This window comes from Mustela nigripes, chromosome X (genome assembly GCF_022355385.1).
Source record: "Mustela nigripes isolate SB6536 chromosome X, MUSNIG.SB6536, whole genome shotgun sequence".
Lineage (NCBI taxonomy): Eukaryota > Metazoa > Chordata > Mammalia > Carnivora > Mustelidae > Mustela > Mustela nigripes.
In genome coordinates this window covers 12,403,793-12,421,786 of record NC_081575.1, presented here as the reverse complement: position 1 = coordinate 12,421,786, position 17,994 = coordinate 12,403,793, and the positions used below count along the sequence as shown (strand labels likewise).

The following is a 17,994-nucleotide window of genomic DNA, read 5'->3' as shown; positions in this document are numbered from 1 at the left end:
TGGGTGGCTCAGGTCATGACCTCATGGGTTGTAAGATGGAACCCTGCATTGCACTCCCTGCTCAGCGGGGAGTCTGCTGCTTCCTCTCTGTCTGCCCCTCCGGCCTGCTCCTGCATGCAGTCTCTTTCTCCCTCTAATAAATAAAGTCTTAAAAAAATACGAAAATGGCAGCTATTCACATTTTGATTCCGGGACGGACTTCTTTGTTTGCAACTGTAATATACAAGGTCCAACATGGCTTACTGATAAGAGCACTAAATTTTCCATAATCTCCATTTTACAAAATGTAAACAGAAAGTATATACACCTTGAAGTATAGCTCATTCTGCTTCACACTTACCCTCACCTTCTGTTGCAAGTAACGGTCTTCACTGTAGTCCCTACAACAGACCTGAACCTTATAAGGTACGGACTTGAATTACAGAAACTGTCAAATTACTTGATAATTCTGCATATACATATTCATATGTATTTACAACCTTTAGTATCTGTATGGTTGTTTAGTTTTTCACAAAATCAGGAAGTGGCTATCGAGGGCGCCTGGGTGGCTCAGTGGGTTAAAGCCTCTGCCTTTGGCTCAGGTCATGATCCCAGGGTCCTAAGATTGAGCCTTGCATCAGGCTCTCTGCTCAGCGGGGAGCCTGCTCCCCCCCCCAGCCACCCCCCCCCCCCGCCTACTTGTGATCTCTCTCTGTCAAATACATAAATAAAATCTTAACAAAAAAAGAAGTGGCTTCCGAGTAAATAAGGAAGTGTTACCTTTTATGCCAGTTCTCAGATCATTCTACAAACTGAAAGGAGGAAGAAGAAAAGAAAAACAGGGAGAGGGTCAGTGAAGTGGGATGTTTCCTGCACAGCTAACACAGATCGTTCTCCTGGGTTAGCAGTGGCCACTGATTAGCTTAAAACAAAAATGAACTGGTAGTTTCGCGATTCTGAATGGTCTTCAACTTCTCTGTCAGGTAGTGGCATTCCAGAGAACAAAAGGAAAGAACAAGCTTAACACAATTTTCCAGGCACATAATATTTTTATGAATTCCCTACATGTGAATGGCATTTACAGTTCGACTAAGAGCTTTTGCCATATATTATCTCTCTGATCACCTTCAAATAAGGCCTACGTGACCTCTATCTCTATTAAGTTGGAGAAAATGGATTGAAATTGCTGTGCAGGTTTGGGAGGGTGGGGGAGGAAGCTTCTGGCAGTGATTATTGTTAGATGAAAAAGGGGCCTGAGAGGAGCTGTATCATATCCACTCCTGAGCATTTTTTAAAAAGGGGCAACGTCTCTTCAGCCCAAGGCAGTTTTGGGTCTGCAGCTGCCTGGGACGGGCTGGAGTGGGGTGAAACAGAGGACCTTTCCATGCCTGCTTCACCCTAAAATCTGAAGAACCTGCAATTTCTGGTGGAATTTGCTCTAACTTAGAACATTGTTTAGTTTGCATAAAAATGGCAGCGCTGAACTCATGTGTAAATTTCACTGTAATTTTCCACTTGCTGCCAATGTTGAGTGTTAAGACAGTGGTTTTAGGTTCCTGTCATTGTGAATAATGTAGGTAGGTGCCTTAGCCAAGGCAGAGAAACTCCAAGTAGGAATCATAAAAAAAATTTCCCTTTTGGATGGCACACGATGTCGTCTAGAGTGGGAGTGTATGATTCCTGCCACCTCATAATGAATTTTAATTCATTAAGAGTTGATCCTGTGTTGAACTGCTTCCCATCCAAATGTCCTTTGAAATGGCATTTTTAAAAACTGAAATATGCTGGCACGGATTCTATTTTAATGACACATCATACACTAAAATAAAAAGTATGGAAAATATTTAAAAATATATACTTACAATATACAAGTTAAAAGAGAAACCAATTCCATTTTTTCCCTCAAAATGAAACCACCCTTTTGTGCCCTTGATTTATACTTCCGCAGTATAAACTGACTGTTGTAGAGGGGAAAAATGATAAGTAATTTATAACAAAACATAGTGTCTTAATAAAAATCAGCGAAATGGCGCTGTTATTCAACTAGTACCATCTTAAAATCCCATGCTTTTGCTTGTCAAAACACATAAAAAGCTTTTTAAAGTATAATTTGTTTCCTGATTGCCTCCAGACTAGTTACTCAATAAGAACCGAGAGAAAATAGAGACCTCAATATAAGACGGTCACTATAAAGGCTAGCACGGAATCTAAAACGGGGCTCATGTCCCCGTCCTTTCCGGGTGTTTGCAGACTTAAAATTTATCACTTAGTTATAGATCAATGGTTCTTAATTCTGGCCACACACTGGCTTTAAACACAACACCAATGCCTCGGTCTTTCTTTTATTTAACATTTAATTTCCCTGGAAGCTCCCCATGCCTGTGAAAACGGCTATCCAATCTTCTCCTTTGAATTAGTGACTGCTCTTAACTAAGATCCTCCGAGTTTTTAATATACCAGCCGTAATCCCCCATTTCTGAAGTAATTAAAATAATTTAAACAATTAGCTTTATACAGCATAAACATACAAATAACCCTCAAACAGTGCCCCCTCCAATCATTTTAAGCTGCTCATAAAATGAGATTCCCCTTCAATACGTATTTTGCTTGTGGTTAATCTGCTAACAATTATTTCTATCACAGATAATGAAAATTACAGGCCCTGATGTGATGCAAAGCTACTCAGGTTATCAGCAAATCATCACTGATGTCAACCCTGGCAATTAGAGCATTGTTTTTACTTGTTTATTTTTATATTTAAAAAAATTTTAGGGGCCCCTGGGTGGCTCAGTGGGTTAAAGCCTCTGCCTTCGGCTCAGGTCATGATCCCAGGGTCCTGGGATTGACCCCCAACATGAGCCTCACGTCGTCGGGCTCTCTGCTCAGCAGGGAGCCTGCTTCGTTCTCTCTCTCTGCCTGCCTCTCTGCCTACTTGTGATCTCTGTCAAATAAATAAATAAAATCTTAAAAAAATTTTTTCTTTAAGTCGGCTCTGCAACCATCTTGGGGTCCCACCTGGGGCCTGAACTCACGACACTGAGATGGAGACTCAAGCCTAGGTCAGGAGTCAACTCAACCCACTGAGCCACCCAGGAACCCCAAAGTATTATTTTTACTGGTCATTAGATTGTTCTTTGTGAGTTATTAAAGCGAATGTTAAGTATCTGCTCAGAAATGAACAGAAACCGATTATTTAAAATTCTGAAAACCTGGCAATGATTTAAAACTGTTCTATGCACCCCAGCCCTAAAGCTATTTTCTTTGCTGAAGCACTAGTATTTTTGAACAGCATAATCAGTCTTAAAAAGGTCAAATGCACTCAAAATTGAAAGAAAGAACTAGCGTTTCATCCAAATTTCAGGCAACTACTAAAATGTTCCTTAAAGTCAGGATTTCTGTCCCAGGGTTGGGAGGGGTGAGGTGCAGGGAGCACCACAGTGCCAGGGAACATTTCCAGTGTATTAAGCCTCTTGGTTAAAATTGCTACAATGTACTCAGTGGTCACATTGCGGAGGTTTCCAAGCCCATTCCATTACAAGAAGCCAAGGAGAATAATCTTGATCTTTAATTGATAGGCATAACTCTAAAAGGAACCTTAAGATTGCACTTTTCAGATTTTGCTTTTATGGCACCTTCTTAAGTGATTGAGGTGTCTCTCTCCTTTGCCAGGGGTAGTGAAGAAAGACCAGGACAAGACACTTTGTGTTGTCTTGCCTTTAAAGCTTGATTATGATCATATTAACCAAAAATCTCAACCACCTGATCAAAAGACAAATGAAGGGGCGCCTGGGTGGCTCAGTGGGTTAAAGCCTCTGCCTTCGGCTCAGGTCATGATCCCAGGATCCTGGGATCGAGTCCCACATCGGGCTCTTGGCTCAGCCGGGAGCCTGCTTCCTCCTTTCTCTCTGTCTGACTCTGCCTACTTGTGATCTCTGTCAAATAAATAAATAAAATCTTAAAAAAAAAAAAGACAAATGAATACTCAAAAGTACATCCCTAGACACAAAGATTGTCTCTAATTAGGAATTCCTGATATCAGCACATTTAACAGAACAGAATCTCCTACAGGAAATGGATACGAAACCCCACAAAACCAAAAACCTCAATCAGCAATCACAATGCTTAAGACTTAGGTACAAACAATGCCTTGATTGGAAACTCAAGAGTTAGACTTTGATTATCTAAATCCACTGAGCAGGTTAATTTCACTGGGGAAAATCAATTCTACATGTTTTCAATCTGATACCCCTCCCCACCTCGCCTTTACTCCAAGAGCCTCAGGGCTACAAAAATGTGACCCTGAAGATGAAATATAGCTGTCTTTAGGATGGCTAATAATCGATAGATCAAAACTGCTGTAAGCATTTAGTAATTCAACACTCTAACAGGAATTTTCTTAATGACTCAAAGATTGTTCCATTTACAGAAAGTAACCGGAGATTCCCTAAGTTCGGACGGGGGCTCAGCAGCCCCGCTTTCCTTGTCGACAGTATTTCTCTAACCTAGAGCCTGACAATATGCACACAAACTCGAGATGAACTCACCATACAGGTTAAGCCTGGAGAAGTTATTTTCCACTTTCAGTATCCACGGCTACATACTACCTTGCATTCCGAACACTTCACAAACTTAAAAAAAAAATCTCAACAGAGAGGTACCTAATTTATAAGGTTAGGAACGATTGACTGATAACCCTGCAAAGCATTTACCATAGCCCTGGGGAAATGGATAAAAATGTATATGCAAATAGAAAGCAGTAAGTCCCCAAGACCTCAAAGCCCAACCTAGCTGAAAAGAGATCAGAATAAAATATAGATCACAAACCTCAGAGGCAGGAGGGAAAGATGTGACCATCTGCATACCGACGTGTGAAAATTTGCTAACACAAAGGCAGCTAAAACGCAGAGGAAACGCCGCAGATTATCAAGCAACTTGTGCCAACCCCTGTGATCCTTGCAAAGTTTCTCAGAATTCGGGAAGACAGCCAACTGTGGCTTGCAAGTTTCTGTACCTCCAAGGGAGGCGGCAAAGCAAGCACTAGAAAGCTGGTTTGTTCCTTAAGACTTGGAAGCAACACGCTGGTGTCCTGGCCTCTGTTATCACACTGTTTGACATCTTTTTTGTTACTCTTCTCCAAACACGTGATTCGCCTTTGTAACTTTGGATTTTAAAAATCATTGAAAAAGACTAGTATCACAAAAAGTTAAAAAAATGAAAAATAAAACGACTAGCATCTTGTGCCACATAGCATTTTCTCCTCATCTTGTAAAGTTCTCTTCTAACCCATGCCTACAGTTGATGGACTATGAGAAGAACTGGAACAAACAAAAAAAAACTTTTTACAAAAGTTCAGTTGAACTTTGGGTTTTAGTCAGGTAAATAGTTTAAGAGGAAGAGATACAACCTAGGCATTCACTATGATACACTGAGTCACCCCATACCAGAGAGTCACTATTACTGTACCCTGAAGCTTCAAAAATGTATAGCAAAATATTCATATGGCCTAAACAGAAGGTTTTTGTGAAGTCCCTTAGGGCTCAAGGATTTTTTTTTTTTATCACTTTTTAGAGATCTCGCAGGCGAGGCAGCTTTATCTCAGCAGCAAACAGTAACGCCCAAAAATGGTTAGGAAAGGAACCACTGGACATTATGGTGAAAAATGCCTTTACCAATATCTACCTAGAAGAGACAAATTCTCATCCAAATATCACTTTCTAGGTCGCCAGAGAAGAATTTTCATTACAGTGTAGGAAGATATAAACCTTGGCAGAGCAAAACAACACAACAAAAACAAAAACAAAGAAACAAAAAACAAAACAAAACAAAAACAACAACAACAACAAAACATTGTAGAAGAGGTGCCTGATGCCCCAAACATGGTTTTATCTCCCATTTCAATGATAGCATCATTATTATAAAGATGAGAGTAAGTTTCTAGAAAGATCTAACAGTTCAAATGCATGCTGGAGTATGTCCAGTGGAACCAATGAATGCAGTATTGTTAAATATTATACAGAAAGCAAACTGGCTAGAAAATAAATGTCCAGGATGTAAATGTAATCAGTTTAAATAGCACACCCAGGCTATACCTGTTATTTTGACATTCCCAACAAAAGAGGTAAGTAAAAAACAAGCTTCCATTGTGGAGGAAGAATGAGCTGAATAACAACCAAGAGGGCCTGAGTTGTGACTCAAGCCTCACAAAGGTAGTCCTTTCCACCATGCAGTATCTCTAGCCTTCCATTGAACCATGTTCTGGTGGCAACTTCTGGGCTCAAATAACAATGTCTTTAAAGAAGTCTGTTTTTGAAAACAGCACCTTCCCTATAGCTGAAAGCCTTTAGGGTAAGGTTTGGAGGGAATAGGTGAAGCAGTAAAGATGTGACCCTGGGAAGTACTGTTGATACCTATGCTTATACTATACACCTTATTACGTACCTACAACTTACAGGTGAGCCTCCACTTTCTTAAGAGTAAAAGAAGGTACCCCCCCCAAAAAAAAGAGTAAAAGAAGGTCAAAGAACTTAAAAGACTGCTTATTGTAGGATTAACAAAACACCCAGAGATCACTTTAAAAAGACTGTAAAGGCTATTTACTTAAGAGGATGAAGCTTGCAGTTACTAACCAACTATGTGAATATTAAAATTCCAGGAACCGGGTCAGCAGCATAGAACTAGGCAATGGCCTCAACATAATTCAAGTGTAAATGTGTTATTTTCACCTTGTTCCAGCAAGAAAGTTTCTGGCTCTATGGAAGACGCATAAGCAATTCTGATCTGAGGTCACCCCTATACAAAGGGACAGGGTGAATTATGGCCCACTGGCAGAGAGTGCTTGGCGCTGAAAACACTGTTCCTTAGCATGCATGGAGAGGACTGCAGGTGGCCAGGGAGGTTGTCAGGTGGCACGTTTGCCCACTAGTGAGGGCCACTCAAGGAGTCCCCGGAGACTGCCGTCTATAAGATAAGCCATTCGTCCTTTGGAATTGTTGATCTGCCGTCACGGCTGTAAAACTAGCAAATCATCTCTCCCTTTGAGGCAGAGCACAACAGTCACTTGGGAACTTTCTTGGAACTTCTGATGCTTGTCTCTAAATCTCCCTTCTTCCCTCCCAAAAGCTGTAGATTCGAAGCTGCTGTGCACTACAAAGATTGGGTGCTGCTATAAATTTAACAGGTGACCTGTAATTATTCCTAAAATATATTCCTAAAACATAAAAAAAAATTATTCCTAAAACCTAAAAAGACTTACCAGAAATTAGCAATATGTTCGAAGCATAATGTCTAACTTTCAGTATATTTAAGAAAGACCACACCAAATACTTCATTTTTTAATGGCTTCACTGTATTATTCATGTGTATTATTGTTTGTGTATAATAAAAATTGATTTTTGAAAAAAATTTTAGGGGGAGGGAGGGGACAAGGAGGGGAGAGGGAGACAGTGAGAGAATGAATCTTCAGCTAACAGTGTGAAGCCTGACTCAGGGCTCCATCTCACAACCCTAAGACCATGACTTGAGCCAAAATCAAGAGTCCGTTGGAAACTTAACCGACTGAGTAACCCAGGCTCCCTGACTTGTGAAATTTTTTTTTTAAGATTTTATTTCTTTATTTGACAGAGAGAGCGAGAGACACAAGCAGGCAGAGCAGCAGAGGGAGTGGGAGAAGCAGGCTCCCCACTGAGCAGGGAGCTTGATTCCCACGACCCTGGGATCATGACCTGAGCCGAAGGTAGTCGCCCATTCAACCGAGCCACGCAGGTGCCCCAGATTTGTGAAATTTTAATATGCCTTTGGGTAGTACCAACTAGGAGTGCCACTATAAGAGGGACTGGAAGAATATCAGAATCTATGACACAAGGCTTCCCAAAACGCACAGCATGCGACAATAATGAGGTTCCTCAGAAAACCTCTGGGCAGCAGGGAAAGGCTGCTCCTGAATCCTGCCTCCCGGGCAGTGCTATTCCTTTTTCTTTCTTTCTTTTTTTAAAAGATTGATTTATTTTAGAGCAGGAGTGAGCGCACATGAGTGGGAAGGGAAGAGGGAGAGAGAATCTCAAGCAGACCCCAAGAAGAGATGGGGCCCAACGTGGCACTCGATCTCACAACCCTGGGATCATGACCTGAGCTGAAACTAAGAGTCGGATGCTTAACCCACTGCACTGCCCAGGTGCCCCTGGGCGATGCTATTCTAATATATTTCTTACCTCTTCACAATCAGTAATATCGCAAGGCACTCAAGAATATGAGGTGAGATAATTGTTAAACCCGTGACAACTTCTCTCCATGTAGGCCAAAAATAGATAAGGGAAATTAAGCGTTTGGCCATGATCCCAAGTGGGTGCTTCTGCTTCTAAGGCTTAACTCTAAGAGGCAAGAAACCAGGATATCTTGGTTCTAATTGCCTTCTACCGATTAGCCTGTGTGTGTCTTGGAGAAGTCCGAGAACTGATGTTTTCCTAGGCAACTCAAGGAGAGCTTGACTGAGTAATCTAAAAAGATACAGGGGAATCGGGGCCAGATTTCGAGCAATAAAACAGGAAATGTGGTTTTGGATGTTGTATCATTTGCCACCTGTTTCAGCCTGGACCCAAACAAACAAACAAACAAACTGTTTAAGGGTGGGAAAGAGATCCCTTGTTTGAGGATAAGGAGTAATTTACAAGCCAATGCACATGAGAAAATAATGTATTCGGGACGAAATTTATTCATAGGCTTCTAAGTAGAAAAGGAAGAATAAATAAAGGAAACACAAGTCACCAAGAACAAAGAAAGGCTCCCCTGCCTTCGGGGTGCTAATTTCGGTATACTAAAAGGTACATTAGCTTTTTTGGGGCTTTAAGGATGCCCATTTAAACCACCACAGTGTCAATTTGTTTAATGGGAAGCTTTACCTATGAAAAAATGAATGCCTTCTCAAACGTGCCTGTGACCCAAGGGAAATGGTTTATTCTTCTGATAAAACAGAATGAACTCTATGCCATGGCAGTCAGGGTACAAACAACCTCAAGTTAAAACAGTTTAGGATTAACCACCATTAAGAACAATTTAAAAAATTAATGAACCACTTAGAATTACAAATTTTACTTGTACGAAGGATTTTTACTAGAAAATGAAACACACGCAGAGATAGAAAACCACTTGAAAGAATTTTTATTAGAGCGGACACATTCAAAATGTATGACTTCTCAAAAATGAGCACTAAACCTCATACTGAAGGTCATACCACCCCCAGACCAAACATTTTTTTGTTTTGTTTTTTACCAAACAGGACAAACAGTAATTTGAGGCTCTGTTCAAGTACATAATTGAAAATAGCAGTGAGATATTTCCAAAGCACACACAGGGGGTATTGAGAACAATTAGAAGAATTTTACAGCCAACATTAAAAATACCTGGCAAGCTTTGAACAGGAAAAATGCTTTTAGTTAAATCATGAAACGGCACAGTGGTTGTAGCATTAAGTGACTGTTGCTCAGTGGAACACAGCAGATTAGTCCCGACGAGGACTGGGTAATCAAATGTGCACAAAGACTCAATTCTCCTGACTGCAATGCATTTCACTTTACTTCGCATTATAAAAGGCGTATGTGTACGCAAATGTGTTCATACATTTCTAAGTCTCTTCTTATTCTATCTTGTAAACTCAGACACGATGTAAAACCTTCTAAACACCAACAAAGAGAAAACAATTATAGCATTAGGTAAGGGCAGGAAATTGGCAGAACCCAACAGAGAACACAGAGGACTCTGGAAGGTTGTAAGTTCAAGGGCATCTGCACATGTTAGCACTACTATTGGTGGACTGGTGACCATGGATGGGCAGGAATAATCTTACAGTGTGAGTATTCTAAGATGGCCTGCTTCTATTCTTGTTTGGCTTCCAGAGGGAGGCAAGCAGGTACAGTTCTTCGTTGGGCGCGGGGCACAGTTAGCTTTCAAAAAAAAAAAAAAAAAAAAAAAAGGAATAAAGGGAAAGAGCAAGGAAATGGATAGAAATATAAATGGGTCAAACCAAAAGAAATTATCGGTGATGAGAACATTCTTCCATTAAGATTGCACAGGGCTTCCTCATCATTCTCAATGCAACTCTCAAAAGACACCTCCAACAGAAGAGTTTTAAAGCACCACATATATTCAGAAGGAAGAAATTGCTCTAGATGTCAGGATTAGTCTTTCAAACCTCATCTTTGATCCTAAAAATGGTGGGTAAGAGGAAAAGGTGGGGTTCTCCTAATAGCTGCAAGCTTTTCTTAGAAGGCAATGTACCAGAATGATGTCAGGACAGTGATTTTATGGATTTAGAATCCAATTCAGTCCAGTGTGCACCTGAGTGTCACTGTAACTTTTCATAATATTGAGCAACAATGTGATATGGTATCAAAGAATGAAATACTGTGAATAAGGGGAGGTTCATTCATGCATATGATTAATTAAATTAGATTTTATTTATCTGAGAGAGAGAGAACACAAGCAGTGGGGGAGGGGGTAAGAGGGAAAGAGAGAAGCAGTCTCTCCTCTCAGCAGGGAGTCTGAGACATGGGGCTCGATCCCAGGACCCAGAGATCACAACCTGAGCTGAAGATAGACATTTAACTGATTGTGCTACCCAGGTGTCCCCATTCATGTATTTTAAAGGTGACATTCTTCTAAGATGGCTGGAATTTTAAAAACACACAGAAAATAAAAAGTGTTGGTGAGGATGTGAAGATATTGGAACTCCCATACACTGCTGGTAAAAATGCAAAATCACTCATTGTTCAGCCTCTGTGGAAAACAGTCTGGTGGTTCATCAAAAAGCTAAACAAGGAATTATCATGAGCCAGCAAGTTTACTCTTACATGTATACCCCAAAAGAACGGAGACAGGTGTTCAAACAAAAACTTCTGCACTGATGTTTAGAGCAGCACTATCTACAGTGGAGTCAAAAAGTGGAAGCCACTCAAATATCTACCAACAGATGCGTGGATAAACCAAGTGTGGTCTGTCTACCCGGTGGAATACTATTCAGGCGTAAAAAGGAATCAACTACTGATGCACGCGACCCAACAGGAAGGAACCTGATCAACATTATGCTAAGCGAGAGAAGCCAGACACAAAAGGTCACACACTGTAGGATTCCATTTATATAAAATATTCAGAATAGGTAAATCCATAGAAACAGAAAGCAAGTTGGTACTTGTCAGGAGCTGGAAGGAAGGCAGACTGGGGAGTGACCACTTAATGGTTATGAAGTTTCCTTTTGAGGTGAAGAAAATGCTACAGAACAGGATGGTTTTGGTGGTATCACGTGTGAATGTACTAAACGCCACTGAATCGTTTTTAAAATTATTAATTTTATGTTATGTGAATTGCACCACAGTAAAAAAAAAAAGTACCAACTTATAGCAAGTCATGAGGCAAAACTATTAATACAGTTGATGTCTCCATTCAACCATATTTACTTGAGTCCCTACTATGCACAATACTGTAGATAAAGTGACGAATAAAAAAAAATTGACACCATTCCTGCCCACAAGGAGCTTGGAATGTAGTGGGGGAAACTAGATATTAACCACTATCCAAATACTTACACAGATCAGCCAAGTAGCAGGAATGATGGCTGTGCTGCGTGGGAGAGCTGACCCAGCCAGGGCCACGTGACCACCAGCACACGACAAGGCTGATCAGATAGACTGCTCCTTCAGTCCCTGCTCTAACAGCTTCCCACTGATCTTAAAACTGAAAATGAAAATCCTTCCACTGACCTTGTTGAGCTCCAAGCCTCTCTGCCTTGTTTTCTCTGTTCTAGCGCCCTGGCCTTCCTTCCTGCTCCGGGGCTCCCAGCCCACATCGAATACCCTTCCCTCGCTCCTGTACCTTCTTAACCTGCAGTCACCCGTCAGACCTCTCAACCGTCACTTTGTCCTAAAAGCCTTCCCTGACGGCAACTCCAATGAAGAGACCTTTTCTCCAAAAATCTATGTCTGCTACAGAGGATTTACAATGAACAAAGCCAAAAGAAAATCTCAACTCAGCTTTTCAAAAAGCCCTAACTCCCAAGTCTCCCCAAAATTCTCCTCCAACATCCTGCCAAAGAAATCCTTTGTGAATTCCTTGACTTTGCAGAAAGTGCGTTTTCTTAAATCTTCTGATTAGTTTCAATAAAAACAAGGCCGTGATTGTGACAATAAGAACTTTGTACAGTCTACTGACACAAGCTCATTAAACATAATTTAATGTGACTGGTTATTGTGATGCTTTGTTAACTGATTTATATATGCTTCAGTCAATTTGATGCAGAGCAGTATTCAGATTCATCAATTCCAGATGATTAAACAGTTGATTAAAAATGGTGGTTATGGTCATTTCTGTTTAAAAAAAAAAAAAAGTCAGGCATCAGGCCAGGAATATAATCCTCAATGTAATATTGTTTCTGTAAAGAAAATCAGATTAGACTTATATTACTTTGACTTCCATGAATATGACCTGCCATAATGTACAAGGACAAGTTGTAAAGGGTTTTCAGGAGGGCCCATCATAGCTAGTATGTGCTGTGGAACAGAGGCTAGGTCCAAGACAAACACAATTCAAATCAGCCTGCCACGCACTGTTCTCTTTTCAAATCTACCTCATTTAATAATCATACACTGGGGCAGGGTGTGTTCTGCAGTATTGATTTCTCTGCAGGAAGAGCACAGAGAAGTATCACTAACATACTGTAAGTTCTACACAAAAAAGATTCTGCTAAAGCTGTCAAAGTACATTTATACAATATTATCCCTGTGCTTCCGGGAAGTGAAAATTAACTGCATTTTAAAAATAACATCTCAATGACTAACATATTATTTATATAGTATTTGATATAATAATCTGTAATGAAGCTTGCATAAAGGGTTTACTAATAAATAAGTAAACAACAGGGATGCCTGGGTGGCTCAGTGGGCTAAGCTGCTGCCTTTGGCTCAGGTCATGATCTTGGAGTCCTGGGATCAAGCCCCACATCGGGCTCTCTGCTCGGCGAGGAGCCTGCTTCCTCCTCTCTGCCTGCTGCTCTGCCTACTTGTGATCTCCCTCTCTCTGTCAAATAAATAAATAAAATCTTTAAAAATAAATAAGTAAGTAAGTAAACAACAGCTTGTAACCAGCACCACTATTTCTTGGATCATCACTTCCAGTCTTAAAGAACACTACTGAGAAATCCCCACAAAATCCAGATACCCTACTCCAAGTGAAAACCAGGGCTAGCTAGCTCTTTTTTTCTTTTTCAGAGTTTTCAGATTATATGGCTATTGGTACAATGGGCTGGGAAAGAAATCTATTTGTTCCAATGAAACTTTAAATAAGAAGATGAAAGCCCAACATTCAAGGGCAGCACAGCCATACGGAAAATCTCTCCTTTCAATCAATACTAAAAAAAAAAAAAAACAACCTAGTGAATTTTCTCCCTTTAGTTTTTGCTATTCCTATGCTGAGACTACAGTGGATCTTTTGTAGAAAACTCAAACACACGAGTGGTAGATTTCAAAAATTTTTAGCCATTCTGATAGCAGAAAAAGCAAAAGGCAAAAAGCAAAAAACAAACAAACAAAAAAAAAAAAACCAAAACGGTTAAATGCTCTGGAGCTGACAAATAATGGAACCTAGTAAGATACATATATTTGGCGGGGGGGGGGGGTAAGTGGCAATTTCCCCAGGGGTGCCTGGGTGGTTCAGTTGATTCAGCATCTGCCTTGGGCTTGATCATGATCTCAGCATCCTGGAATCAGCCCTGCATTAGGCTCTGCGCTCAGCAGGGAATCTGCTTCTCGCGGGGTGGGGGGGTGGGGGGGCCTTCTCCTGATTATGCTCAAACAAACAAAGTGGTAATTTCCCTAAGGAAAATCCTTCTCTCTTCCTATTTCCCCTAGCTAACTCTATTTCTGAGACTGGGAAATCTCAGGTTATAACTCAAAGAAGATGAGCCCAAGGCTCCCTAGGTCCCCACATAGCTTGCCTTGCCCAAAATACATGAGCACGTCTGAAATCCCATACGCTCTTCCTGACCCCTCCAAGGTTACTAATCTTACCCCTGCCACCCTGCTAGTCAACCATTTGCCACCATGGGAGGTCATCAGTCAGCAAGCAGGGGCAGACTGGAGTTCACCCCACCCCAATCATACAGCTCCTTTGTCCCCTGTATGTTACCTCTCATTGACCTCTTAGCTGGGGTTACACCTCAATTCCTGACAAATAATCTCACAGGATTGACCAGAAAACAGAAGCAGGACGTAAGAGAAGGAAGCATGTAAATCCACATGTGGCACACTGCTAAGTAAACACAGAAGCAGGAAGGAAGAATAAGGTTGGCTGAAATGCAGACGCTGACTAGGGCCAGACAGAGTTAGTCCAGGAAGATTTCCAGATTAATGCAAGTCACAGCCTTGGGGAATTTTGGCATCTTTTAATCCAGACTATGATTAAATTCATTTTTGAACCTATTATATACCTCACATGTGCCACGCTCCAAAACTAGAATCTGGATACCATGACAAGAGGATTTTCTTTTTAGTCACATACTGTGCTTGGTTTCAGGGCTTCTCTAACACAAGCCTGACTTTCCCATCCATTACAACTACATTTTCTACTGGTAATCTGGGAAAAGGCGGCTCTGTTCCTACCAAACTGGTCTACCTCCTCATTCTCTCTCTTATTATTTCAGTTTCTTCCCAACTGCTATTCCCCTGGACGGAAATCACCCTCCTGAGTCTCCCTGAAAGTCAACTGAAGGTTCAACTGTGCCAAACTCGGCGGTCTAATCAAGATACCCTGTGGCATATGGAGGGCTGTGGGTACATAAAATTGGCAAACCTTTACATACTGGCTTCCCCCTCAAGGTGATTACCCGCTGGTTCTTGGAGCTCTTTGTCTTATTCTGCTAGTATACATTTGTGATTTGCTTCCTCAATAAGGAAAAGCAACACCTAAGTGTGTTATAGAGATGAAGAATTCTGTAAATGGATAGAAAAATAGATGGACAGAGTGACAGGAGGATTACAAACAGGCATGGTTCATCATTTAAACAGCCTGGCCCCAAAATCAGTATATCATTTAGAGCCATTTGAGATCACCAAGGATCACCAAGTTAGGAACTGAGATAAGAAAGTAATGTGATCAAGGCTAGTGTCTCAAAGTTTAACTCTCTCTTAAGTATATTCTTTTTTTTTTTAAGATTTTATTTATTTACTTGACAGAGAGAGACCACAAGTACGCAGAGAGGCAGGCAGAGTGAGAGGGGGAAGCAGGCTCCCCGCTGAGCAGCGAGCATGATGTGGGGCTCGATCCCAGGACCTTGGGATCATGACCTGAGCTGACCTGAGCTGAAGGCAGAGGCTTAACCCACTGAGCCACCAAGGTGCCCCTATATTGGAGAATTTTTGAAGTATCTTCTAATGGGACTATTTTTGATATTCAAAAATCAGAGGGCACTTTGACACTCTCCACTGTAATGACCTTCTTTGAGAGCGCCTGGCAATTACCAAGTGGTTTCAAAGTAGTATTACAAGAGATGAGGAAGGAAGATGTGCATACTGGCTGGGTGTGCACAGTTCCAGAGCCAGGTATCTGGGTTCAAATCCTAGTTCTGCCCCGTACTAGATTAAGTGACCTTGGGCAAATTTCTTAATCACATTTTATCTCAGTTTCCCTATCTGTATAAAATGGAATGATGCTGTTAATTTATGAGACAACTAAGTGCCTTCAAACACTACTCAAATGTTAGTTGCTATTATTTCTTTTATTTTATTTTGTTTTTAAAGATTTTAGTTTTTTACTTGACAAAGAAGGACACAGCGAGAGAGACGGAACACAAACCCAGGGAGTGGGAGAGGGAGAAGCAGGCTTTCCGCTGAGCAGGAAGCCGACCATGGAGCTCCATTCCAGGACCCTGGGATCCTGACCTGAGCTGAAAGCAGACACTTAACGACTGAGCCACCCAGGCGCCCCTAGGTGCTGTTACTATAGCAGAGGGAAATAGCAAATTCCTTTGCTGCCATGAACCAGTTGCTTCCAACACAGATAAAACATGTCAACGTAACAAAGATGTAATCCTAATACAAATACCTGAAATGTATCTGCAGGGTTATTGTGCAATGCAGTGGCACAGATGAAATCAATGGGAAAGTCTTCATAACCAGAATAAAAAGAGAGATACAATCTTTGTAAAATGCCAGCAGAGAGAAAGAAAGCATGCTTATAAAACCAAAGTGATCACGGATATTTAAGTGACCTATGCCACACTGACCAGATAACACCTAATTAGCATATAAGCATAAAGCAGAATAGTACATTTTGACTTTACTTAGGATTTCAATGGAACTAGAAGACCTGCATGTGATTCAATATGCTTGCAAAAAGAATTAAAACCAACTGCAAAAGGCTCCTCAAAGGTTATAGTAAATGACTCAGCTTCCGGTTGGAATTCAGGGAGTATCAGAGAGTGGAGGGCTCTGGCTTAAGCACTAGGTTAAAAGCAGAAATAAACAGCAAGTGTAATTAAACGTACACAGCTATGAAACGGCACACAGCTATGAAACGGCACACGGCTCTGCATCACCTGCAGTGCGGGGAAGGCTGGGCGCTGAGAGGGAGAGGAAGGCACAAACACAGAAAACCTCCGATCTCGTCCTGATGCTCCTAACTAAAGGGCAGGAGGAGGTGGTTGGGAGCAGCTAGCTGCTGTGGACAAAGAGAGGGCCACAGGTTTAGATGCGGAAACAGCTGGCCTCAGACATTCACCTTCTCCCACTGCTCCTTCACAATAAATGAAATAATACGTGCAGAGGGGGAGATCCCCTGAACCAAAGGTCTATCCTTTTCTAAAATTGGAACAAATATTTGAAGAGATCAAAAGAGCTAGGCACCGTGATTACCATCACTTTTTTTTTTTTAAGATTTTTATTTATTTATTTATTTGACAGAGATCACAAGAAGGCAGAGAGGCAGGCAGAGAAGCAGGCAGGGCCGGGGGAAGCAGGCTCCCTGCTGAGCAGAGAGCCTGATGCGGGGCTCGATCCCAAGACCCTGAGATCATGACCTCAGCCGAAGGCAGAGGCTTTAACCCACTGAGCCACCCAGGCGCCCCAATAACCATCATTTCTATGCTAACCTTTTGCTCTTAAGAGATTTCGAGAATCTGGGGCGCCTATGTGGCCCAGTCAGTTAAGCATCTGACTCTTCGTTTCGGCTCGGCATGATTTCATGGGTGGGGGCTGAAGCCCAGAGTCGGGCTCTGTGCAGGGCATGGAGCCTGCTTAAAATCCTCTCCAAACCCTCTCCTTCTTTTTAAAAAAAAAAAAAAAGTGAGCTTTAGATAAATCACCATAAATATTTCTGCTTTTTCATTAATGTGTTTAACAGTTAATCTTTACAAATCTTTGAAAACATTTTTAAAACATGCTTATGCTTGTCAAATAGGCTGTCCCATTGATTTTTGATGTTTGAATGGATTTGCTCTGGGAATAATTAAGTTGAAGAAACTCCCACAGCAAGAGGGAAGTTGGGGCCACCACAGACTGCTCAGTCTGTTGTGTGATAATCTCGATCTTACAAATTTCAGTATGAATCTTCTCATTTTAATGTGATCTTTAAAAGTAAGTTTGTCTTAAACATGTCTATTTAAAGGTTTATAGTAACAGGAGAACATATCACTTGACCTCAGCCTCTAGCTGTTAGCTGGTCTATAACAAACCGGGCAAAGATTAGCTTTCTTAAACAGTACCCCCTACCCCCAGAATTCCTCAACAGCTAAACTGTCAGATTTTGGGGTATCGGTGGCTATAAATCTCAGTAATAATCAACACTGGACTTGGTTTAGTAGACTGAAGTCCATCTGATAATCAGGATTAAAGAGCTAATCAAAACTGGCTTGTGCATGTTGGAAGTAAAGCTGGGTTTAGGAATTGTCGGTGGTGTACTGCAATCCCCCAAGAACGTCTAAGGTTTACTTTTGCCACCGTTCTTTCTTTTTTCTTTATAAATAAATAGATAGATAGATAA

At 41.2% G+C, this 17,994-nt stretch overlaps 1 protein-coding gene across 5 annotated transcripts in view; it reads right to left on the bottom strand.

The window, feature by feature from the left end:
* The window catches only part of ATP11C (ATPase phospholipid transporting 11C), a 183,926-nt gene that overhangs the window by 103,223 nt on the left and 62,709 nt on the right, over positions 1–17,994 (bottom strand). For 4 of the 5 annotated variants that reach the window (XM_059384665.1, XM_059384663.1, XM_059384661.1 and 1 more), the window contains exon 1: positions 4,804–4,888. The exons of the other annotated variant lie outside the window; for it this stretch is intronic. In XM_059384665.1, the coding sequence (XP_059240648.1) occupies positions 4,804–4,839 (36 nt within the window). In that variant the 5' untranslated portion in view covers positions 4,840–4,888. Of the gene's footprint in view, positions 1–4,803; positions 4,889–17,994 lie in introns of those variants that run through there. 5 annotated transcript variants of the gene reach the window in all.